The 27,488-nt window shown below is 34.9% G+C and overlaps 1 protein-coding gene across 2 annotated transcripts; it reads left to right on the plus strand.

Moving 5' to 3' along the window:
* The first annotated feature begins 2,523 nt into the window (after positions 1-2,523).
* Positions 2,524-25,845, plus strand: LOC134792741 (fringe glycosyltransferase). 2 transcript variants are annotated; one of them, XM_063764043.1, is made up of 8 exons: positions 2,524-3,060; positions 9,533-9,581; positions 9,811-9,913; positions 18,878-19,052; positions 20,811-20,896; positions 22,822-22,892; positions 23,630-23,807; positions 24,501-25,845. In XM_063764043.1, the coding sequence occupies exons 1-8, from the start codon at positions 2,752-2,754 to the stop codon at positions 24,553-24,555; spliced, it is 1,026 nt and encodes a 341-aa protein (XP_063620113.1). In that variant the 5' UTR covers positions 2,524-2,751; the 3' UTR covers positions 24,556-25,845. The 2 variants fall into 2 exon arrangements, with proteins under 2 accessions (XP_063620113.1, XP_063620114.1); XM_063764044.1 differs by having other exon boundaries at positions 2,526-3,060; positions 18,878-19,037.
* The last annotated feature ends 1,643 nt before the right edge of the window (positions 25,846-27,488 follow it).

The following is a 27,488-nucleotide window of genomic DNA, read 5'->3' on the forward strand; positions in this document are numbered from 1 at the left end:
ATTATAATAAAGCCAATTTAAAAATCAGTGATACCAGAGCACTGAAAGCTAGTAAAATATGACCCGGACCTAAAAAAGGTACGATTTTACCCAAATAATTACAATTCCAGTTTTTGTGCTAAAACAAAAAAATATAGACAGACAGCTCGAGGTAGGTGAAACTAAATAAAAGCCCATCCTTCTTCCTCGCGTTATCCCGGCATTTTTGCCACAGCTCATGAGAGCCTGGGGTCCTCTTGACAACTATGTAATCCCATGATTTGACGTAGGCACTAGTTTTTACGGAAGCGACTGCCATCTGACCTTCCAACCCAGAGGAGAAACTAGGCCTTATTGGGATTAGTCCGGTTTCCTCAGGATGTTTTCCTTCACCGAAAAGCGACTGGTAAATATCAAATGATATTTCGTACATAAGTTCCGAAAAACTCATTGGTACGATCCGGGGTTTGAACCCGCTAAATAAAAGCCAATAATTAAGCTTAAATAGTAACGCCTTAAATTTTTGCCAGAGATAAACCAACCACATAATAGAAATTAAGAGGCATTTCTCATCAATGCGAGACAAATAGACAATTGAAAATTAGCTGCGTGAATCAATACTCTTGTTCTTTCTCTCGGGACTTTAACTTTCGAGAATCATGCTGTTAATCTCGGGTAGGCAATTTCATCTTTTATTATCTCATTTGAGTGGAATTTAACGCAACAATGACTGGCTCTTAATTTCATTACCACCCACGGATGGACTGAGGGTATCGTTTGACATGCGTGAAAGAGGAAAGGTAGTAAGGGTACATGTTTTTAGGGTTCCGTAAGTACCTCAAAAGGAAAATACGGAACCCTTATAGGATCACTCGTGCTTCTGTCTGTCTGTCCGTCTGTCACAGCCTATTTTCTCGGAAACTACTGGACCAATTAAGTTGAAATTTGGTACACATATGTAAATTAGTGACCCAAAGACGGACATGTAACGTAATTAATGAATATGATAAGATTTAGATAGATTTCTTTATTGTCAAAGCTGTGTCTGTGTGACATAGGTCTTATAAATAAATAAGTACATAGAATTTTAAACATGGTGGCCACTTTTGGGGGGTAAATGAGAAAATTAAAAAAATAAGTTTATCGAACAATAACGTGTTATAGGTATGTCAAATGAAAGAGCTCATTTTGAGAATTTCAAATTTATAATTTTAGGTATATAGGTTAATTTATATAGGTTAGAAGTTATTTAGGAAAATAGCCAAAAAATTACCATTCCCCTCCTTTATCTCCGAAACTACTGGGTCACAAAATTTGGAAAAAATTACACAAAATAGTTCTATACCTATTAGAAATGTGTAGTCAAGTGTGAGTCGGACTTAATGCACGGAACCCTTGGAACGCGAGTCCGACTCGCACTTGGCCGGTTTTACGCTTATTACAGCTGTTTTAGGTCAAGCAAAAGCAAGTCAGGCAAAAGTATGGTGGGTAGTCATCGCTGTCGGACGAACAATGGTCTTTTGTTGACGAATGGAAACAAATTAGCGCTATGATGAAGTGAAACGTGACTCCAAATTTGCAAATATAGGACAGTCTTTTCTTTTCCTCAAGAATGATTTTTTCATGTCGACTTTAAGGATGACTCACGCTAGATCGGACCGGGGCCGGGCCGGGACTTCCGGCGCCTCGTTTTCTATGGAAAGCATCACCGATCAGCCGTCATAGAAAATTACATTTCGGACGCCTCGGCCCGGGCCCGGCCCGGACTAGCGTGAGTCATCCTACACTGTTCAATCTACTTATACTATACGTATTTGATTAGAACTTATTAACAGCCTATATTATTATGTGTCTATGCTCTACAATCGATTCTAGTGGAAGGACGCCTTCGATAAGACCTATTTATTTTATTTTATCTTTAGTGCTTTGTACAAAACTTTGTTCACGAAGCACTTGGTTGGGAAGTCGGCTAAATGCATTTTTCTCGGAGACTTGTTTGACGTAGATACCTACCTAACCACTCACTTGCTTTTGGTAACTGTAGCTACCAGCTGTCATCCTTATTTTATTATAATAATAGAGGTCACTAAAAAATATCAAGCATGTGAGTGGCTAAAATTTGGAAGGTTTATAGCAACTACTATCACAAATACTGTGCATTAATGAAACCCGCTTATCATGAGGTTGTATTCCTATTGATTTGACGGATTTAGTTTTTCATGCTCGAAATTGTCATGTCGCTTGTCAACTCTGACGTATTTGTCATTGTTGTAAATATTTCGTGTAGATATGTTACCATCTTTAAATCTTTACAAGTTGTCGATACTATAGACGTCAATTACTCCAGCCATTGACACGGGAGTAGCTGCCGGCGGTGCAAGGGTTGTGAATCCCTTCACTTACTAGCACATGCCTCTATCAAACCAGGATAGTATGACTACTGACTACCCTCAGTAATTGTGGATTTTGAGGTCACACTGATACTGGTTTCCTATGGGAGTGTACGGAAAGCGATGGGAACAGAGGTCGGCGCGCGCGCAGGTAGTTCAGCCCCGAGCGGCGCCGCACATCCGATCTCTCGCTCGCACCACGTGGTGGGGCGGCTGCGAGGAGGCGCGGGCATGTTCGAAGCCCTGTGCTACATTTTTATTAGTTTGTAACCGTTCTTTGACTCAGCACCACAGCTTTATCCTTGCGTGCTGTTTATCAATAACATTTCGGTAAATAAAGTCCAACAGATGAGTGACGAGACGGTGAAGCTTTTTGAAGCTCATGCGCGCTTTGGCGTCATTCGGCTCGGGCATGGCGAGCCGAAAGCTGATTAAGGTTGCCGCGATCATCGCTTTCTTGTACTGCACCCTGTTGGTGTACCAGGGCGGTGTCTCTAACTACCAAGAACCTCGAGTGCAAGTGCAAGAACTGACTGTAGACCCAGTGACTAAATCTAGTGTTAATAACAGTGATCCGACAAAAAAGATAACGTTGGATGATTTGTTTATAAGTGTTAAAACTACAAAATATTATGAAAATACAAGACTGCCAATAATATTGAAGACATGGTTTCAGTTGGCAAAAAACCAGGTAAACATTTTGTATTTTCCCGTTTAATTAGTTAAGTTTTTAAGATAGACGTCGGGCCAACTGACAAACTTGTTTGTTTAAGACGTCAGTTGTCCCGGCAAAGGATTTATAAAGATGTCAAAACAAGTTAACCAACAAGATTAGTCAAATCAGATAAAGTGAGTAGGTACCTACTCGTACCTTGTTAGTGGTCAACAATATTTATTTTTACAAGAGCTATCATCCGCCAGCATCTTAATGACTGTTGTTCCGAACTTGCAGTGGAAGAATTTTTAGGTACTGAGCGAGGCGAAGAATCATTCTTTTTTGCACTGGCTATTATCAACAATTCAGTACATAGGTATATTATTCACATTTTCTTGATTATTTTGTTGTTTGTTTAAATGTGGAAAATAATGATTAACTTAATTTATAAGAGAGGCAGTTTTTCATTGAAAATCGGTCTTCCAGACAACCCTTGAGTACCTAGTTTAGGAGTTTTGTTTTTAACAAGTCTGTTATGGTTGTAGACATACCTATCGCTGGCCCAATATTACAGGCTTACTTCCTATATCTACAAGAAGAACAAGAAATTGTACAAATTAAAAAGTGGCACTTTTTAATTTCTAAAAAAAATTTGTCGGTCTATAATATAGGGCCAGTGATGTGGCATTCAATTAACGTGTCAAATTCACCAACATGCTTAGAGAATTGTAGGCCTTATGCACTTACGAGTAATACGAGTATAGGTAAGTCATATCATAAGCAAGTAGATTTTAGGTAATATTGTGAAATAAATTATCTACCTACCTACTTTAAATATAAAACTGTAAGAACACCGGCCTGATGAATGGTACAAAAACAAACCGAAAGTTTCATTTTTCTTAATTGAGTTTAAATCCGAATAGAATGAGTATAAATTCATTTTACATAGGTAGTAGAAAACTATGTTAAAACGTAACATATTTTAAATTACAGAATAGGTAAGTACATAATACATGTTCGCAGTAAAGTTACTGATAGCTTTTGGAAAAACGATGCAACCTATACCAACATTTATGAGCACCTTCGTTCAGTTCATAGTATATAATATAACATAATGGCAATAAAAAGACAACCCGCAGAGTTAACTTTCAATACTAGGGTGATAAATGCACTAGAAAGAGCGCAGCAGGTACATTATAGTGTCTTCACGCGGTCAATATTGCCATTACCTTTGGAATTGCTTATAAAACATCGACTTAATTTTCTTCTCTCAGCATCAGCATGGATACGCAATGAATCTTAAACAAGCTGAAAAGCCAGGTTCCTATAATAAACACGTTTGAATTTCCAACACATTATTATTCCATGAGCATACGGGACAGGACCGACACAACATTATTATGCAAACATTTTTGGTGATTCCATTTATCATAGGCCGAGTATAGCATGCGATTTGGGAATTCCCGAAGCGATATATTGTCTATAAAATGATCATGGATATAACAAACAATAGAGAACGGTCCGGATTCAGTCGTGCCCTCGTTCAACTTGCATTTCCTGCATGGAACGTGCATAATCGACCGTTAATCCGGCTCGAAGGACCAGCATTATATATTGTGCGGGCGCTGCGCCCGCGCGTGGGCAAGGCGCGCGCCGGCCACGTGACCCGATTGTGATGTTGCATTAGCCCTTTTGTATCGAAACTCGAAAGCTCGTAGCCGATCGCATTTCGAACCGTGGTCTTGTTTAGAAACTGTTTTACATTATGTTATGTTGCTAACTGTACCGTTGTCGGATTGCTTTCAATCAAGTTCTTATTGTTTAAGGCCGTAATAATTGGATATTCTGTTGGGTATACATTTATCAATTGTAGAAGAAACAATATTCACTTAGTTTACATAACTACCTAATTTATTTAAAAAAATATATACTTATGGATGGACCAGCAGTATTTGGTAGATACAAAATCATAATCCCGTCTAACGAAAAGTTATTATAAGTAGAGAATAGTTTGAAACATTATGGATTTATTTATATAAGTATAAACGTATTTACACTCCTTCAATTAACCATGATTTGTATTAGCAATACACTAGTATCTCTGTTTTAATCCAGTATAATACATTTCTAAAATTTTGCATATCACCGTAAAAGTAACAACATGTATAATATGTATACGTTTAACCTATGATAGTTACCAAGTATCGCGTCTCCTCAGCAATGCACTAGTAGGTATAAACATAAAACTCACACCCACCCAGGTAATGACAACAGCGCTTAGCTGTTTGTCGACGGACGTCGAAATGTTTCCGGCTATCGTGTTTCTTTAGGTTATCTGCGTTATTTTGAAATTGTAGCACGCACCTTAGCTAAGTTCTGAGAACTGATGCTTATCTCGTGTTATGTTACTGAGGAGGGTATTTTGTTAACAAGTTTACACTCATGAGCTCATGTTAATTAATAAGGACCTAATGTGAAGGGAGAAACACCTATTTTCGAATGACAGCTATTTATACTTTGCACAAGTTTTTAAATATATATAGACTAATTAGTACCTAACACAAATTGGTAAGAGTGTAATGTTGACTTCTGTCAATGCTTTGTGATTAATAGAACTTGATTTTTAATTACATTTACGGTTTAGTTGCGACATTTAGTTTTACCTTGTTATAAATATAAGTACCTAATCAGTAACGAAATCTTTTGATTTTTATTATATCATGACAAAAAATGATACATACTTTCATTGTTTTCTATCCTTAACTAGCACCGAAAAACCTTCATTTAGAAAATTAAACTAAACGTTTAAGAGTGCTTAGCGTAATTAGCTAACAAAATTAATAGTACAAAGAAACTCTCCTTCAAAGATCTCAAGTAAAAACTCATTAAAAATTAATTACTTGTTCACAAGGCAATTGAAACGAAAAGTCTTCCTAAGCCATTGCGATTGTTTTGTATTCTTGAGGAAAAGTATTTTTAAGTTGAAAGTGTCACTGACACCGAATCATAAATGATTTGACTCTGTCTGTCGTTAAACTGGAGAAAATTGTATATAAATAAGACTGCAAAATATTCCCTGAACTAACCTAAACGCATGTGATGAATTTTTAAACTGGGAGTGGTGTTACTTGTTACACGATTGGTAGTACACATTTACCTATTATGTTGTAGTGTTATTGTTTGAAGCAAAGTTCGAAGGAAATTCATTTAGTTTTTTAGGAGTAGCGATAAGATAACACAGAAAATGCTCTTTAAACCACCAGCTTTGTTTGGACTTAGTACGTACACATATATTTTCACTACACCAGCATGTAAAGGCTCTCCTTATTTTTCAAAAACTGATAAGTTACATTTTCTACAAAAAAGTTGCAAAGTAAGTTGATGATTAAAATTTTATGTTTTTTCCTGTATCGATGGCGTTTCGTAAAAAATCTCGGTAGCAAAAATAAACCCCCGCAACGCTCAAAATTCTAATTTTGGAATTTTATTTCACTTGCTCGGGTATAAATATTAGCACAAGGGGTTAAACTTTGCGTCCTTGTGAAACGTACTATTGTGGTCTTAAAAATATCGTTCCAAAACGAAATAAAAACAATGACTAAATAAATAGTTCATGAATAAAAACGACAACACAAACGACTAGTTTTTTGCTTTGCACATCCATCTAAAGTCATATTTCCGTAAACGAGTGCCACATGTGTGAATCTTATCAGTGTCACAATAAATCACCAGTTTAAGCCGCAATCCGCTTACATTTTGCATAACTTGTATTTTTTATCTTCTTTGCGAATAATATTTTTCATGAATACTTTTAAAACAAAGATATCAGACTAATGACAAACAATATACCCCATGGGACTAAAACATTCACTCGTACTATCTATTCGGGTCTGGATACATCATAATTGAATTCATTAATTGATTAACCTCATGTGTTTCAAGTGTTCATAGTAAGAAATAGGTATTTAGGCTCACGTAACTATTGAAGGAGAGTAGGTCGGTGCAAGCCGTGCTTAGTGATTTTCCTAGGTGGGAATTTTCCCGGAAACGTTCCCAGGAAATTTCCCATATGAAGGGAAAGTAGGGGAATTTTGAAATTGCGCATAGATATACTATTTTATTATCAGAAATTCAGTCAACACTTGGCATCTTAAACTTTTTTCAAAAACATTATAAACTGTATATCATCCGCCTACGTAAATTCCCTATACTCCCGGGAAATTTCCCATTCTTCCCGGGAAGTTTTCCATTCTTCCTGGGAATTTTCCCATAGTTGCTGGGAATGATTCCCCGGCCAAAATATTTCTTTTTTTACAATAATACGCCATTATTCAACAAAATCTATACAAATCGTCACAGTTTAATCAGGGTGAAAATAAGTTAGGTACTAATAAGAATAGTGAAGTTCCGTAAGCTTTTTACCAAGAAACTCTTCTACATACGAGTGTTAAGGACGTGTTCTTGTGAATGTTTTTGCATTACATTATGAAAATACCCAATAAAAAAAACCGTAGCCATAATTTTTTGGAGATTAAAAAACAATTGTATCTATTTGTATATGGAGAAAATTTCGAAATGGTCGTTTTCGTTAAAATTTAGAATTCAAGTACATCGGAGGCTTAAAGTGATGCCATATTTTTTTTAAACATCCAAAGTGGCGAATGTTGTAAGCAAATCCACTTTCCAAGTTTTTTTTGGGAAGCCACTTTGCATGTAACGGTTTTTGGCTACTTTATTTTACTAAACGCAGTTACTTGTCTTTATAGCTAGCTTTAATTAAAATTGTAATACACTTAATCTGTTTCAATATTCCCCTGTTTGGGGAAAATTCCCGGGAACACCGGGAAATTTCCCATGAATTTCCCATATGGGAATATTCCTTGTTCCCGGGAAATTCCCACGGCACATCACTAGCCTTGCTCTGTCAGCCGGCAACAAGATTGTACAAATGTACACTCGCCATAAGATATATCGGAGCGGGCAAGGTGTTTACAATATCTGAACAAGCACTCTAACGCCTTGACAATAGAGGCGTGCTCAGATATTTGTGAGCACCTTGGCCGCTCCGATATAGGTATCTGATGGCGACTGTAGATTGGTAACTCCTCCGCCCCAAATGCTAATGTAGCCATATCATTTGCAGCTTAGAGTTGAGGTCGTATTCAGATAAGTACCTATGGTGACATTGATGACTGATACAAATTTAAGATCATTATCTGAGTGGCGAGTTCACAACTTCACACACATACAAGGATGTAAAAACACCCTGTTAACAAGCCTTATAGATCGACGCGCTTCAGTTAACTAATATCATATTTAGTTTTTCTGAATACGCTCCTCGGTAAATTAATGTGAAACGGTATTTAGCTCATATTATTATATTGAACAGTATGAGTGGTGGTCAATGGTCATCTTCTGGACATTAGGAGCTTTAAGTTATTGGAATTATGAAGTTATGAATGGGGTACTTATTTATTTTTATTATAAGTATTTATGATTATTGAATAAGGAAATGAAGGTTAATCTAATTGTGTACAGCTGCCATTTAGTTGACTAAATAGCCTTTGGTCATAAATTGTTTCCTGTTTTTAAGTTCGTCCGTCCATGACAATTTTGAAATAGGTACATATATTTATTGCCTTGAGGTAATTGCTTGCTTGATTTATATTTCACCAAGTCATAAGATATTAAAACAATACCCGTAATAAATGTGCATTATTCGCGGTTCATATACCTACTTATAAATGCCATAGAATTGTTCACACTAGGCATGTTACCATAAATACGTTATTATGTTAATTAGTTCAAAGCGTGACAATTTTGAGTAATTAATCCTATTGTATGCACTTCGGTTACTAGGCAATCATACAATGCACGTTTAAGATAATATTAGTTTTTGTAGGTACTTAACTAATGTATCTTGTACACATTTTATTTTACTAATAACGTTTATTTGGACATTAACCGTACATTAACCGGATTATTCGAACACCAAAACCGTTGGTTACCTATTTGGAATAAGGAAGCGAGATGTGCGCTACGGTGGGATATCTGAGGCCCTACGTACTGCGATATACGAAATTCGAAATTTATTTATTCGCCTCTCTATCGCTCGATTACGAGTATGCAAGAGCTACAGAGACGCAGATAACGTTTTTCGATTTTTCGATGTTGGCGGTAGGATCTCTGTCGCGGAGGCTTAGGTATAGTACCGTATAGACAAGTAGGTAGGTATAGGTATGTGTCCGCAGCAAAACGTCACAATTTGTCGCTGGCCATAAGGACGCCTTGACAGGATATTCGTATAAAGATACAGGCAAATGTCATCCTTATGGTAAGCGACAAAGTAGGATCTTTGACTAGACTTCGACACATATTATATTAGGGGGCAAGCGGAGTGACATTTGAAAACTTCCTCGGACTTCGTGGTCGAACTGTACATTTTGAATTGTGATAAATTCTTTAATATATGTTATTATTATTAAACTGCGTGTCATTTTTGTTGCAGACATGGTTTTTCACCGACAGAGATTATCAACTTCATCAAATCCAAACAAGTAAGTTTGTATCTCAAAAATTTTTATAAGTTAGTTATGATCGGCAATCATTTTTTTTATTACTTGTGAATACGTACTAAACATTTAAACATTTTGTCTTGGCTATTTGTTAATTTAATTACATTGACCACGTTTGAGTTAAATATTCAATACCTCAAAAATAACCCAATATCTCAATGTCTCTGAGCATCCAAATATCATATGCTAAAGCAAATTATTTTGTTGACAGATGGCCACATGGTGAACACCAAATGCTCTCCAACTCACTCCAGAAATGCACTTTGCTGCAAAATGGCAGTAGAGTACGATCGCTACTTAGAAAGTAAAAAAAAGTGAGTAATCATTAAATTCTACAAAATTATTTCTGCTTTGCGACACTTTCCTTATTTCACAGGACGTTGGAAATAGTTGGGATGTTGAAGAAGCATGCGCTTTTGCAACAGGCAATATGCAAAAACTCAATAAGAATAAGTCTTAAGCGTGTGTCTAATAAAGATATATTTTATTTCCGACTCGAAACTATAGAAATTATAATTAAATTTAAAAGAATCAAAATGTTGGTGCGCCACAATATTAACATCGAGAATTGTCATACACGCAAAGACTACAATTTAGTATAGTATTTTATGCAACCGTTGTTTAAGAGAGGACAAAAAAGGCGAGTGGCGTGAGTAACAATTTGAGGCGAAGCCGAAAATTGTTAATAAAGACGCCACGAGTATTTTTTGACTCAGTTAAACAACGTTGCATACAATACTTTTTCTACGACCAAGCACTTACTTTGAAATAAAATTGTGAATTTAACAAATATTCTTAATTCAAGAAGTAGCCAAAATGGAGGGTACGGGCGGGAAAAGAATGAATGAACGAATGAAATTAAAAAAAAACTGTGTATGGTTCACTTATTTGTCAGAGATGACATTTAAAATACGGTTGGCAACACTGTATTTCATTCAATATTTTTTAAGTGGTCATTACACGAAGTATCGTAAAATCGCCAAAAAGATACTGCGTGTATGCACGAATTCTTTTTTGGGGAATAGACTAAAGACTTGTCTTGACAACTATAAGGTAGGGTTTTAAAGGTGTGTGCACGACCCTTTAAATGACAAATAAAAGTACGGGAGTAGAAAAATTTATTTAATGACTCTGACGTCAACACCGATGAGACCAGACATCAATACGGCACATCACTCATCCAATACATCCGGGCAATTATAATGCAATCAAAGCAGAATCTCACATACTAACACTATTAATCTGTATAATTATACCAATGCCTGCAATTAGTTTTACATGCTTATAAATAAAGTTGCGTGTACGTCAATCTGGATCAAACGGAAATTGAGGGTTATTTTAAAAAGGCGGGGCCTGTCGTGGGATTAATGAGAATAGCACACTGTTATACTTCATGATTTTTTATTGTTCTAATGTGAAACAAAAAGTTTTAAAGCAACGGTAATAGAATAGGTAACGATATTTTTAAGTCTCTTTGACACCTATATTTGAAACGTATCTGGTGTATTTTGTGGGCCGCTATCTAGCTCGATACATGTAACTAAAAGATAAAAAATATTTTTCTGTAAATATCAATATGCGACACCATTCGGTAACTCTTTGAAAATAGCGAAGATCGTTTTATTGACTTAGCTAATAGGTACTTTTGGAAAAAATCGCTCCGAAAGTCCAAAATAATGTCTAGAAACGTATGAACCGGTTGTACAAAGATGAAAGAATTCAGAAAATAAGTAAATCTACACAAAAAAGTTACGCGAAAATACGCCCTTTTGCTTGTATGATGCTATGTACAATAAGTACCTTCCATTATCCATGGTCTGACACCTACCGGCCGGTTTTTTTAACAATAATGTCATTGCGTCTATAGCTCTTAGCCAGAACAGCCGCTAAAATACTATGAAGCTATACGGATGGTGTATAATAGCTAGAAAGCAAATTACACACCCCACCGATCTCATTCGCAAACAAATTGAATTTCATATAGGTACATAAATTAGGTACTATAGTTCCAATTAATTTTGAAATCATTTCTCGTTATCTCAACAAACTTGGGCTAGATTACCTAAATATCATGGTGGTTTGGACTACGTACACATACCCTTGGAGATCGTTTTTGTTTTTATTAAAAACAAGACGCTCTTAACTTCTGTTTTTAGAAGCTGTGCGGGTAAATATTGGGTTTCCGTTTTGTTTGTGAGGTATAATGATCGTTTGATGAGTCTTCGCCTTCGTATGCACAGACCCCGCATTAGGTTATCGACAGCAAATGTTTATGTTCTTTAAAGAGAGATCAGAATAAAAATTAGCACTTAAAGCTTTTAAAGTTAATAATGTTTTAAATTTATTATGTTCATTAAACAAAAACTTTTATTAAGCTCTGTAATTTTGAAGTCTTAAATACATTTAACGTAAATCAAACCAACTATGTAAAATGCCTTTGTGTGCAAAATCATGAACAAATATTTTTTGTGCTCAAATATTTTCGTCATCCATCGTATAATCAAGAATATTTAAATCACTCTCGCATTTTAAACATCATCAAACGTCTGCCGAGTCGACTAAAATATCAAAGGATCTTAATGGACATCTTATTACACCATCGGTGTCCCCAAAATTTGTTTAGGGACCACCTTTCAAGGATTTTTGCCTATGCTGGTTCAAACATTAATCCGCGGTCTGATCTCGAACCTCAGTGTTCAAACACACAACAAACGTTAATGGTTTTTGGAGAGCAAGTCCAATATTATTTTGGGCTCACAATAATTTTCACGCGTTGACACAGCGGCGATGGGTATTTTTATTGGGTTTGTTTTCCCATAAAAGTCACAAACTGGGTTTTTAGTTCATCTTATAGCGTACACGCAGTAGTTAAATAGATTTAAATTTAGAGACGATAGCGACTCGTTTAATTCCTACTTCTTTTTTTACAGTATTTTGCAATACGATTTTGTTTCCTTTCTGCAGACGACTCATAATTACAAATACCTATAGACAAATTGCTACACGGGTGTACAAGTACATAGGCTACATACTAATCGTGGGATATTACAAGGCATTAGGGCGGAATAAAATTATTTTATACAAATAAATAATGCAATTTTTTAAACAAAATACCTATTTTCACCAGACACCAGAGATGTGTTTTCAACACATTTTTCACCAGACATAGCTAAGTACCACCATTTCGACAGACAGAACTGTTATTTTAAAATAACCACGATCAAATCGATTTAATGGATTGGGAGCAAGAATTCGTTAAACAACCCTCTTTTTGCTTCGAGTGTTAAAATTAAAGTCACTTTTTGATAAGCGAAATAGTAAACTTTAAAAACTGTTTTATCTGGAAATGACAAAGTAAACCGCATACACATTAATTATTTTAAGTGTGTAATGTCCCCAAAGCTATAAAATTGGGTAAGCCATCAAAAGCTACCGTGTAACCCTAACGATCAAATTTAAGACCTGATGTTAACCCAAGTGACGACCGGTCTGGTCTAGTGGATAGTGACCCTGTCTGCTAAGCCGATGGTCCTGGGTTCGAATCCCAGTAAGGGCATTTATTTGTGTGATGAACACTAATATTTGTTCCTGAGTCATGGTTGTTTTCTATGTATATAAGTATGTATTTATCTATACAAGTATGTATATCGTCGCCTAGTACCCATAGTACAAGCTTTGCTTAGTTTGGGGCTAGGTTTGATCTGTGTAAGATGTCCCCTAATATTTATTTATTTATTTATTTATTATTAAGTAAACCCATAATGGCATTTTAGGAAATTTTAAGAAATCCCGGTGCTATTTGCTCTTGTGCGGACCGCCGCAGGATTTAAGAAGAAATTGGACGACCACTTCACCATACAAACGTAGCCCCATTTTCCTCTCTGGATTTTAACATTAAGTATAGAAAAACAAAATTGATGTTAATTAACTATGCCTCTTCGCCAGATTTTATTTCAATTTAGTCAACAGTAAAAATAATTATTCTGATCCCTATTTATTTTCTGCTCCTAACTCTAATATAAATTAAAAATCGATGAAAGTCTAATAAAGGGGCAAAGCTATGGTAATATACCTACATCTGTTTGATTAAAAAAATATTTATTTTGCGTGTAAATGTCAATATTCTGAGAGGAAAATAGGGACTACGTTTATATGAAAAGCGGTATCCACTTTCCTCTTAAGAACGGCCGCTAGTTGGCGCCGAACGATCTTTTATTGGACCCAGGTGGCTGGTGTAATAGGATTATGGGCCCTGAACACTGAGCTAAATATATCTGGAATATCTAGATGGTTGTACAGGTTTACTTGAAGGCAGTTTTCTTATAAATATATTTTTTTAGTGTCTATTAATTTTAGACACTGCGCGTGCAGTCAGAATTTTATAAAATTTTATTAGGGGTTTTAACCCGTTAAACCGTTAACCCAGTGTCAAAGTGTACTGGTAACCATGGTAACTCCAGGTTTAACCGGTTAACCCCAGGTTAGTGGCATGGTGCAGGTGGCGCTTATGTAATTAATTCAAATAACTGATGTGTGTGAACTGTGTTAGTGACGAAGTATTTTTTTTTATATTTGGCTTTTTTGCCCTGTTTTAAGTTGTAAGGTAAAAAAATATGTTTATCCCTTAATATTATAATATTAATTTTCTTAACTCTGACCTTCTTATTTCATAAAACAGCGAAATTCTGTTAAATTGTGTCCCTTTCTAACAAACACAACTGTCAAAATGACGGATAAGAACAAGCAATTATAAAGAGCTTGTTAGACTTGACAGGCGTTTATAAATAACGCCATATAACTTTTACTCGTGGAGGAATAATATATCTTTCAAACTATTCATAATAACTTATTGTTCTAACCTCATTTAATGCTCGTATAGTATTTCACCATCTGTCAATCAATTAATTCTGTTCGCCTTTTAGCTCCGTGTTCGGCCACTTAACGCGAGGCGCCTTGCCTGGCCGTAGGATCGCTTGTCCGACACCTAATCTCCCCGGCATTTACGGCCTCCGCTTTGACTTTAAGTGGAGTTTCGCTTAGATTCAATATTCATGCATAGATACAGGAATGCTACGTAAGCAAGAAAACCTACACGGTATAAACGGTTATATGACTTTAAAATTAAACAAATATTTACACAATTCTGAATTATCGCGCATAATTAGGTTTTCATAATTATTGAGAACATCCTTCATTTTAAAAATCCGTTGGTAATTTAGTTGCAGCCCGAAAATAACATTTCCTGGAACAAACGGGTGAACGAAATAGTTAGTTAAGTAATTTCTGATTCTGACAGGCCTATTCGGATTTCGAGATAATCACAAGATCTTGAGACGATTTAGAGATCAACTAGATCTACATTAGATATCGACTAGATGTGACTTGGATATCTAACAAGGAAGGGTACCCAACTGTCCGACTCCGATTTGATTTATTTTGATATATGTTATAGAGTAGTCTAAAATAACGGACACGTATTTTTTTTAGCTGCCCAAACTCAACCTGTTAGGAGAAAATGGCCTTCAAAGTACTGAAAATTGTCCAAACCTTCTAATTTCTGAGAAGAGACTTGTTCAAGAAAATTGATAATTAATTACTGGTTTCGTTATATGTTGGAAAACATGAATAAAGAATGGGGACGTGTTTTGTCATTTCACCACAAACTAATTTTTTATATAAAAATATATTTATTATATTTATTTATTATATATATACTTTTTTATATAATAAATATAATAATTAATTATCAATTTTCTTGAACAAGTCTCTTCTCAGAAATTAGAAGGTTTGGTCAATTTTCAGTACTTTGAAGGCCATTTTCTCCTAACAGGTTGAGTTTGGGCAGCTAAAAAAAATACGTGTCCGTTATTTTAGACTACTCTATAACATATATCAAAATAAATCAAATCGGAGTCGGACAGTTGGGTACCCTACCTTGTAAGTCATAACTTGTCGAAATCGTTCAAGAGGACCTCCAGAATCGCGGAAACGTCAAATTTGACATATCTATCTTACAAATATCTTTAAATTATCCGTATCGTAACTTGTTGAAGTCTAGTAGAAATCTAATTTATTTTCCGAATCGAGCCGCATTTCTACGTTTAATGACACTGACTTTACACAAATTTCACTTTTCATCTTAAATTGACAGAATGAAACAAAATTAATGATCTTTAATAATGTGTCTCCTTTCGTTAAACATCTGTCTCGCCGTTTATGCTTCATCGGTTAAACATTGCATCCAGTTCGATCGAAACAGATTATTTTTTTAACCTCGTATCTCTATTTTTCCTTATTATGGAATATCAACCCTATTAGTAAGGAGCAAGGTTTCCTTTTCCATGCTGTGATTTGGAAAGATTGGGTATTAACAAAGTAACCAATGTACAAGAAACCTGATCGTGATTATAAAGATAGCGGCAGAGCCGTTTTGTCGTACGCCTTGCAATCATGTGGTCTCGCATGGTAACAGTGCACAGAATTTAACAGTGTTTAAATATTATTCCTTCGCAGTTTGAGTTCATTCTACGCCTTTATGAAAAAAATAAATAAAACACTTCAATAATTATAATAAAATTATACAGGGTGGAAAGGCACGACGATCCTTTCCGGAAATGGGAGATAGTTTAGCCTAAGCTCTATATTTTCTCCATAGAAACTATGTTAATATGGGCAACCGTTTCTAAATTATGACCTTTTAAACATCCACGCAAAAAACTACTTTGTTCTAACCCTAACAGGTGACAGGGTCAATGAACTTACTTGTAAACAATCAGTATTCGACAGGAAATTATGCTAATTTGTTGCCATCTAACCATTTTTAGGACTGCTTACAGCACGGTAAGAATCATTGCAGGATTTTCGCTTTCTTAGTGGTTCCACTTGTTCAATAATTGAATGAAATAGTTATGTTATTCCTTAATATTAATAATACTAACCACAACATTGTTTACAACGACAGTTCAAATGGTGACATTGACAACCACTCAAAAGTACGCAATCGTCTTATAAATATCTCTGGTTTCCTTGACTGATAAAAAGGTTTTAGTTTCTTAACACGTTTCACAAAATTATTTTCGAATAATTGGAAACTATTTAAAATAATAAAAAATTACATGTAGGTTGTGTTAGTTGCACCAAATGAACTTGCAAAAATGAAATACTAAGAATAAATCAAGAATAAATACTTCTTCAATACCAAACTAACAAACCTTCTTGCGTGGTAGGAAATAGACAAAACGTCTGATGTTTGAAATTAAATTTTCATTGAACTATACTTATTGAATGTCATATTCTTCAAATAAAAATGTTAGATGCTCGTGGCTATTTAAATTTGTGGGGCTGTGTAAAAGATATGGTGTACCAAACCAAACGGAATGTGAAACTGCGGACGAAATGAGACAAAGGCTAATTGGTGCTTTCTGCGGAGGATAAATGACGAAGAGCATACACTATATCGCATGTGCATCGACATACTCGGGTACGGGCTGCGGCGGCGTTGTAATACACGGAGGTACATTTGAACACCGTATGTGAAAAGAAGATAGTATTAAATATTGGAAAAAAGTAATTATCTAAGAAAGTAATAAAATTGTTTGTAATATTTTTGCATGCATTTGATTTATTTGACATTTATGCGTCATTCATACATCATTGCGATACTGTCAACGATCGGAAAAAAGTGTAAAGTCCCGAGCTTTCCCGACGGAGATCCTTAATCTAGCCGTCATGTGCACATGCTATAGGGTTATCACCACAGTTAAAAAGTAGTATTTTTGCAATTTTTATTTTTTACTCAATTAACGATTCTTACCATTACCAATAGTCTCTGTATCACTTAAACGCCTAATACTTCCGGGAAGGATCGTCGTGCCTTTCCACCCTGTATACGTAAGCTGTTTATTATAATAAATTAATTTTAAGTAAGTATTTCCTTCTTGTTACACCTTCATATAGTACTTGTTATAACTTATAACAAGCACAAATAATACTGTAATTATTTATTTACTGCATAAAAAGTAACATTAATATAGTTTTCTACAAATAAACGAAATACACAAATAGAAGATAAGGCATAATATGAAAAACTAAAAGTCTATGTTTGTTAAAACTATGAACTTTTATACTAGTACCCAATTAGGTAGAGTCTGTGCGGAAAGAGAAAAGTCGTAGAAAGTTATGGTGCCCTTGCATTCCACGATTCTTCTCTTCTGCACAGACTCTAATTTACTAATCTTTCATTTCATCTTAAGCGATCCTTCTTACTAAAAGTCAAATGGATTTTATGATCTTTTTTAAGTTATTACCAATACCTTACTGTTAATCTGAGTACTGCGGGCTGCGCCAGCGCCGCTCCTGTTATTTGCGTCGGCGTAATGCCACTAAATTATACCGCACTAATTACACGACGCTGGACGCAATTCCACCACGCTTACACAAAAACGCTCATTTCAATGGCAAACTTACGTCACTTGTGACATTCTAAACTATAGAACCTAAAGTCACCAGGCAAGGTTAGCAGAATTGTATCCCAAATCCCCATAGCCTTTTATATCGTAATCACAATTAAGTACTTGATGTTTTAATGGCATTGAATTCTTGTGGGACTTGATGTTATTTTTAGTGTTAGTAAATTGATATGGGCGCCGTATAAGTACCTATAGAATCAAGTAAGCCTTCTATTAAATTTGTCCTAGAGTGGATTTAGCTGGTTGTTAAAGTTACATAGGTACCGTAAAAGTATAAAACTTTGCCTTTTAACATAGCTTTGACGCGGTGGGCAAAGTTTTATACTTTATGTATACTGAATGCTTCGTTACAATTATCATAATAAGTCAACCTTCTTTACGATTGTATTTTCTTATGTGCAATGAAGATTAGATAAATAAATCATACAAAACATCCCGCTCGGTTAATCTTGAATTAAGTATAAGTAGTACAATCTTTAGATGTATTTTGGTTTCAATATGGCTAATGTACAAGGCGTTGCAATGTATTGCGTTCTTACATAAAAAACACCATAACAAAACCAAACAATACTTGGTAAAACAATGAAAAATATTAAACTTTGTACTGAATATAATGTACAGTCGAGTTTAGGAAGATATTTACAAGCCAACGTTGCAAAAATATATTTATACGCCTCAGACACTGAAAATATTAAGGACGGGTAAATATTTTTTTGTAAAATTGCCTTGTAAAGATATTTGTGAATGTACTCGACCGTACAAAACTATTCCCAATTTTTTCCTTTGCCGTAACAAATAATTTTGTTCCAGATGGTTCTGCCACTTTGACGACGACAACTACGTAAACGTACCACGCCTAGTGGAAGTCCTCCAAAGATACGACTACAGAGAGGAGTGGTACCTCGGCCGGACCTCGGTCTACAGGCCAGTGCTGATCTACCATAAGTCCAAGAGGAGCAAAAAAACGAAGGTTGATCATTCAAAAGTTAGCATGCTATTCCCAAATTGCATACTGTTTTCAATCATTATACTGTTATTCCTATTGTAACCAAATCAATTCGCAGATTAAACAGTACCCGTACCGTGAGTGTCAAAACAATGTCAAAACATATATGTTACCGTCTACGTACCTAATTTACTTTCTATACATCTCGCTCACACTAATATGCGAGTACAAGCGAGAAGCATAGAAAGTAAGTTAGGTACGTTCTCGATAGCGTTTATGTCAGTGCCAAACTGGTGGAAGCCACACAGGTACCTAAGTCAATACGAATACGTGCGGCTGCGAGGTATATAGCAAATGTACGAATTAGCAATTAACATTAATCAATGTGTCAATAAGGACAATAAGCCCCAGTGTAATGATCAGCCACACTTATCCCGCAGCCACACACACCCGTATTGTACTAACCTACATATCCAAATACATACTTGTAGCTTTCTTGTATACTTTCAGCATAAAATAGAATAGAATAGAAATGTTTAATTGCCAGAATACGTTAGAATTATGTAGGTCTTAATACAGTTTTACAGTCAGTATTCAGTCGATATAAAGCCGACATGCAAAAATTTTTGTAAATTACATTTACTAGCAGGGTAGGTACAGCAAGTAGGTACGATAAGGAAGTGTACTGTAGAATTAACACATTAGTTTTTTAACATTGTTTTTTGATACCGTAAACTGGGACTATGCGATACAATTTTTGGAGTAAAACATCAATAACTCCATAATTTATAACAAAAATATTGTTTATGTACGTTTAATGGATAAAACGCATCTTTCTCCATCATTGTATGTAAGTACTAGACATCTTTGAATTGTTAACACAGAACGAGTAATGATTATTTATAGAGGTATTCCCAAATATTTCATGGACCCATAGATTTCCATATAGCCCCACTGGTTTTTACTGAAGTTTGAAGCTAGTGTTGTTTTAAACGTGACTGTGCCTATTTGAGACGCGTTAGAAACGACCGCCTAAGGAAATAAAAACGGGGTAACCATAATTTCCTAATAAATTTTGGAACAAAAAAAACACAAAGTTATGCACACTAAACAAGATTTCCGAAAATCTTTTTTTAGCTGTAAAATACCTTTTATTTAACTACACTACACTCACATGTATATGTATCCAAAATGTGCGCCTTTAAAATTCCATAAAACTAACGTTTTTGATAGGAGTAAATCAATTAAAAAAAAAAGGGTATAATCTGAATATATATTTTTGGCAAATCAAGATAGAAAATTTTCCTTTTCCTGCCCCTAAATCTTTATAAAAAAGTTACTAAAGTGTATTTGGTAAATTCATATGGTTCTTAAATAATAACAGGCATGAATAGCAGTGTCAATAACAGTCCTATCATTCGCAAACTTAACTTTTTATTACAGTCCACAAAAAAACATATGAAACGTAACTATTGCCTCTTAAGTACATGACATGTAGGGTAGATTTTTGTCCTAGGGTTTCATGTTTGTCCATCTTTGATACGTAGTATATCTTTATTTAGCAGCGTTATCCCGTTAAAAATAAAGCATGAACACCCTACCTTCATAGAAATGTTTATAAGGTGGGTATTTGGTACTTGAAACTAATTAACTCCAAAAACCACAACCATGATAATCTTACTTCAAACTTATAATTTATTTTTCCCAAATAGCCCGTGGTTCTCAATTAGCCCCATTTACGGTACCTATTGTAAATAACTGATTGATAGTAAAACTAACAAAAAATATTTGTTCCAGTTAAAATATTCGTTTTGGTTCGGCACGGGCGGTGCTGGAGTATGCTTGAGCCGAAGTTTGGCTTTAAAAATGTTACCTTTTGCGAGGTGAGTCGATAAACTATTAGATAACGAACATGTACAATTGTACAGACAACAACAGCGTGAAAAGAAGAAATCATTATGGTCATTGGTTATAAAGCCAGCGTTGGTCTTCCGTAGGGCCCATTCGGCGATGCCACGAAGGATAACACAAAAAGATACATATTATAACATTACAAAAATACAGAAAAGGACTATTACTTACTTCTAACTTAAAACTTTCTGTTCTTTATATCCTGCTACCCTAAGGTTGTCTGAAAAAAATTGTAAATCTGTTTTTATTTTTTTTCTTTGTGGTGCAATAATAGTAGGTAATTTTATAGTCTTATCATTTAGGCCAGGGGTCTCCAAACCCCGGCCCGCGGGCCAAATCCGGCCCGCAACGCGTTCCAATCCGGCCCGCCGACACCCAAAGCGACGAGCCAGGCTCCAGGGGTTCAGCCCTAACAGCAGCAACTCCGGCGTCGACGGTGGCCCGCGCGAAAGTTTCTGAGGCGCAATATGGCCCTCAGGTAAAAAAGTTTGGAGACCCCTGATTTAGGCCCATAATTCGAATCGTGTTAGAAGATCGTGACAATCTCTCAGTAAATCAAATAAAATAATGGTGAAGTAAAATTTTGTGCAAAAATCCATTACCATGAACCAATTAACTCAGTAAGCAACACCATTTAAAGAGGAATACAAAGCATTTTGCAAAATCACGCCACGCATTATCAGAATACAATGGAATTTGACAGCCACAATTTATCTATAATTTTAAAGTCAAATGTGTGAGAATCTGTTCCCCACCATTATTTAGCTAAATTGTATTGAGTAGGTAGGTATATACACAATATTATTTTGTTAAACAGGAATCAATTTGTGGTGACTACGCATAACTAACAACCTTGCTCACATTCTGTCTAGATGTTTAATAATGTACCTATTATCAACATACATTTATTAGTTTTAAATATGAACGATTGCTAAAATGATAATTGTTGCAAATAATGATAATGATTAATTCAGCAAATATTTCGACATATTGGGAATAATTTAGTAACAAAAAGCGAACATTGGGTTTCTTTTCTACTAAAAAGGTTCATAGTTATATAATACAATACAATACAATACAAATACTTTTTATTGTACACCTCAATAAATATCAAAATCTCAAAATCTTATAAATGCATCTCCGAGTTTATATGTTTACGCTTACATTAAGTTATCGTTTATTGGCCGATTATTAGAATAAAGGCCTATTGTAAGTCGATACTCTTTTGTGATACTCTAGTGTTCTCGGATACTCAAGTGGTTGTACAACTGCCGGACATTCAAGCCAAGCAAGCGTGTAGCAAGGACTTTACACGATTACTTTCATCTTTGTCGCGTAGTACGCTTGAACGTGCACAAGGGCTTTTACTTTAGTCATTGGCTATAAATGATATAATACAACAAAGCTGACAATTGATATAATGTCAGTTTTTAATAAGAATTAAATTCTAAGCTGCCGTAAATAATTAATCGATGTCAGAATTAGTGCCAAGGTTGTTGAAGTTTCTGACCACCAGTTGCATTCCAATCCAATAACAGCTACGTGTTTATGATTTGCTGTAACCAAGTACGGCTTGACTTGCAATTTATATTTCATATTAGGTATATTATTTTTATATTATGTTGCAATTTGACCTGATTTAAACTTGTGTACAGATTAGTACAAATGATGAAACTATATTTTATTTTTTAATTGACTCCGAGTTGAAATATAAGTAAGCGCAGTCAACATACGGAACCTTGATACAATACTTATTATTATTTATCTTGACATACCTACCTCCGTTTCTCATGACTTGGTTATTAAATAATAGTATAGAGCTAAATCTTTTTTTCGTGAAGGGTAAATATCACACAGTTATTTGAGGTAAATGTTTAACAAGTAACTTTCTTTCCAGTGGTGGGCGGTTCATCAGTTTTTGTGATAACGTTCGGTTTCCTGACGACGTATCGCTTGGATATCTTATAGGTAAGGTACCTACTATGTATTATGACTTATTTCCGCTATTTTTTCCGTACCCAGAGTTTATTTATGCAATTCACTAAATAAGCTACAGTCAAAATTAAATTTAAATTCCAACTCTGTTGTCAAACTAACAAACATTTGGTGTAAAATTTGAAATTTGCCGTGGCCGATTCTAGAATTTGTAGACGCAGAGCAATTTCGGACTTCCGTAGAATTTGAATTAGTTAGCTAGTTCCTAATTTGTGGCCAACATGATAAAGTTTTCATATTGTTTGAGCCTTTATTTCCGAACAAAAATAATTTGTGAAACAAATTTTGTTTCCATTCCATTGTCACGTATTTTTTAGACATTTGATCAGATATTTAGATCCAAAAATAATATCATTGCACTGCTTTCGTACTTACATTATATTTATATATTTTACTAGAAAATAAATATATACCCCTTTAATCATAAAACTTTACGGGCTTGATTTAGTAAAATTATGTTTTATCCCTTTCTTACAAATACATAAGTCAAAATGACAGATAAAGACAAATGATTATTAGCTAATTGAGGTTTGTAGCGCGTTTATGAATAAGGGGGATAGTCGTAGTCGATTACTCCACAAAAATATGGATAGCGCGATTCAGGGAATGTCTACGAGAAAATACATACTTGCGCTGCAAAATACATACATAAAATAAAAGAGTCGAGATCGGAAGAACTTATCAGATCGTAATTGTCTCTTTGTCCACAGAAAACATAATGCATATAAATCTGACGGTGGTACCCGAGTTTCACTCACATTTGGAGCAAATGAAGCTCTTGGACACAGAGAAGCTGAAGGATCAAGTCTCCTTCGGCTACAGCTTGGTTAAAGACGAGTGGAACGTAGTCAACGTGCCGGGTTTCGACACGCGGTATGATCCTACTAGGTGAGTAAATTTCAATATCATCTGCACCAAAACGATACTAAATATTAGTAAAAAAATACTTGGTAGTATGTAAGGTCAAAACGGCTAAGTGTGACGGCCTTCACATAAGAATAAGAATAATATTTATTTGAAAAAAAACCGGCCTAAAAAACATTGGGGCCGGTTCACACATTGATTAGTGTTATACAACTTTATACACTCGCACTAAACACTAATCAATGTGTAAACAGGCCCCAATGTGAAGGCCGAAGGACGACCATACTTACCTTACTAATATTTACTTACATTAAACTTATCTATTTTGTCTTAAAACGTTTGTAACATTATTCATTAAGTCTGTAACTGGACAAATGTGAAGAAATACACCGGTCATTAAAATAACAATATCTATCTTATCTAATGATGTTCGTGAGCTAACTTTTTTTGAAGTGAAAACTTCTTTAGCGGGGCTGAAGTGAAAACTGCTTTGTGATGGGGAAAAAATGTTAAACTCGCGAGAGGTCACGTGACCGTAAGATTCGTAAGACGTAAGACGGACACGTGACCTGATCGAAAAACTGTTACAATGTCATTGAGTTTTCACTTCTGCTGGCACTCCCGGAACAAGTGCAACCCGTGGTTTTTTTAAAGAAAACCTCGCTTCCCGTAACGTGAAGATAAAAGCAAATTACGACTTGGCTTCCATTGTTGCAGGTTCCTGTCTCTGCATTGTTTCCTGTTCCCGCATTTCAAGTTCTGTCCGAGATAGCCAACGTGTTACACCTGTGTGGAAAGCTAGTTTATCGAATTTATCTCTGGTTGCCTGATATAGATTTAAAGTATTTTTGTTTCCTTTGTGTTTCTTGATTTTAACGTTTCCCAAATATTTATTAAGATTTATTTATTTTCTAAAAATATATTATTTTATTATCAGGATATTTAGATTAATTTTAGGGATGATACGTTTCTAAATTTCAATTATTTTAATATTCAAAATACAAATTAATTATTTGTCCAACATACATTTACCGTAAAATCTGGTAACTTTAGTCCACAACTTACAACTATGGTCCAAATTAAAGTTCCAGTAAAATTTGTTTAAGTATTTTTCAAATTATGTTGAGTATATAATACCTATAGAAAGAGCATTAGTGTATCTAAGCTCCAAAATAAATGTAACGAGTACACATCATAAAGGCTCGTTAAGAATCAATGTTAAAAACTGGAGCATAGGTTGTACTTAAGGACTTTAGTTACCTACGTGATTTTAGGGTATCATTTATATTTTATTTTTTTATATTGTATTTTTTAATATTTTGTTTATAATAACTACTTTGTTCAACTTGCATTAATAAGAAAAAATCAACACAATAATTGAAAATGCAAAATTTGTATTTATCTATGTTTTGTAACAAAATGAATCTAACTTGTACAAAAATATGAAGAGTTATGAAAATGCAATTGACAAAACTAATGTCACTGAAAATCGCACATTTCCATTTTGTTAATAATCTTGTTTTCTTTTTGTTTAATAGCTTTTATTTTCAGACATAATTATTTAACTGGTAAAATAATTTATAAAATGTAATGTAATATAACTTGTTTCTCATTTGTCTGTGAAACATTAATGTAAGTAGCTTATCACTGAGCCAATCACACTCATCAATATTATACGAATATAATCTACCATAGTTCTACTGCAAAACACAATAATATTTGAAAACTCATTATAAACTTTTGGTCATGTAAGAAGGTACAGAATAAAATGTACATAGTTTCTGTGCCTATTTGAGCGCGGCTGAATTATTTATGTCGAAGACCTCGCTGTCAAAAAAACGAGAAGGTATTTTTAAGTATATAAATGTCACGAATTCAAAACCTACATGGGTGATGTAATAAATGTTGTCTTTAAAAAAAGTCTGTGATATTAGCTGATAATTGTAAGTAGACGCAAAATGTGCTATTAAAATGTTATTTAAAATCTCTTTCAAGTCATGTTATGATATTGTTTATAAAAGAATTATTTGTTTATAAAATAAACAATTTCAAAATTACAATATATTTTATTTCCATAATATTTAGTTGTACTTATCGATTGTCAACAGCCTTTGGCATCATGACATTTTTATCTATTACATCAATCCCTAAGTCAATATGAAAATCGATAACGAGAAGAGACCGGTGAGAACCGTTCTTAAATAAACATAAAAAGCATATTGGCGACGTTTTTTTCCCATAAGCGACTTCCTTTTCCAATGAAGAAATGCGTTAGACTTTTAATTTGACGTTTATTTTAATGTTATAGCATTTTTATAGGCGCCACATATTCGTCGTCTCGGGTTAAGTTACTGAGACATCTGCGAGGTATGCGTATATACATTCGATACCTATTCGAAAAGCCACCACATCCATCAGCTCACACCAAATTCGACGTTACACAGTTGCAACAAGAATTAAATTTCGACAGATGTTTAGCTCAACTTAATGCATTTTGGTTTTGAAAATATTTGTGTGTGTTTGGAAGTGTGGGCGGCTATAATCCGTCTGCCTCCGCCCGCCGTGTATGGTCAGCTGATACGGTATTTATTTTATTTTATTCTTTGCTCTCTTGGTCATTATTTTGATCCTTAAGATTTAGATATTGTAGGAACCTTTTTTAGAGACCCGTTTAATTTAAGGCCCTTCCTAGAGTGAAAATTCTGGTATTATTCTTAGGCATCTAAGCGTGTCTTTGACTATTGTATAGCCTCATTATTCATGTCCAGAGATACATTTTATTGAAAAGTGTATTAGCTATTATTAAATAAAGAAGAAAAAAACTTGGTTTGTACAAATAAATACATAAGTAGGAGAGGCAATTTACTTACAGAACCAACACTGCGCTAGTTTGATTTGCACTCGGTCAGATTTTCTAGTCCAATGTCGTCCATAAATTAGGCAAAGCCCAAAGACAAGTCCGATCCCTAGAAGGCCAGTAAGACGCTTGAATAGAACATTAAGCATGAAAAGACACCTCTTAACACCTTCGATAAGTATTCACTGAGCACGATCTGTGAGCCGTAATCGGATAGAGCCACCGAACTTGGCTGACATACTGCCGTGTTTTGCGATACAAATGCAAATGATTCAATGTTTAGCGAAAGGTGTGCCGCTTAGGGGCAGAAGGCAAAACATACAGTGCTATCATTACAATTGCTTACCGAAGTATTAAACTTATGCGAACCAGTATCGCTGTGATTTCCGACAGCGCAGTCATTACGGATCTCGAGGTCACGTTACATTGGTACGCCTAAGTACTTAGCGTAACCGGCGTAGCCAATAGGAGAGGTTAAGCGAGCATTGAAGTCGGAAACGTGCACTATTCACCCTTTCCTAGTAAGGAAGTGACATGATATCTCACGTTTAAAAACCTAAAAGTGGATAACGAACTTTCGCTGCGGTTTTGAATATTATCATGAATGTTTCAACTATTTAGCTAGAAACTGTATTCAAATCTTGTATGCACAACCAAGCATACCATACGTTACATTTGACCATTTCCTTGCGAATATAATATAGTATTTATGTGCCATTGTGTCAACCAGTCTGCGCCTATTTAAAACGTGCACGGAATAAATAAACATATTTTATTCCTGATAGATGGAACTAGAATACATAGGGGAAGCGAAAACTGTATACCTACAGCATACAGGACTCTTAAAA

The sequence above is a fragment of the Cydia splendana genome, chromosome 8 (genome assembly GCF_910591565.1).
Source record: "Cydia splendana chromosome 8, ilCydSple1.2, whole genome shotgun sequence".
NCBI classification, from domain to species: Eukaryota; Metazoa; Arthropoda; class Insecta; order Lepidoptera; family Tortricidae; genus Cydia; species Cydia splendana.

Coding starts and splice junctions, on each gene's coding strand:
- LOC134792741 (XM_063764043.1), top strand. CDS start 2,752: ATGCGCGCTTTGGCGTCATTCGGCTCGGGCATGGCGAGCCGAAAGCTG. Junction 19,053..20,810: donor CGAAGGTTGATCATTCAAAA/GTTAGCATGCTA, acceptor TATTTGTTCCAG/TTAAAATATTCGTTTTGGTT. Junction 20,897..22,821: donor AAAATGTTACCTTTTGCGAG/GTGAGTCGATAA, acceptor CTTTCTTTCCAG/TGGTGGGCGGTTCATCAGTT.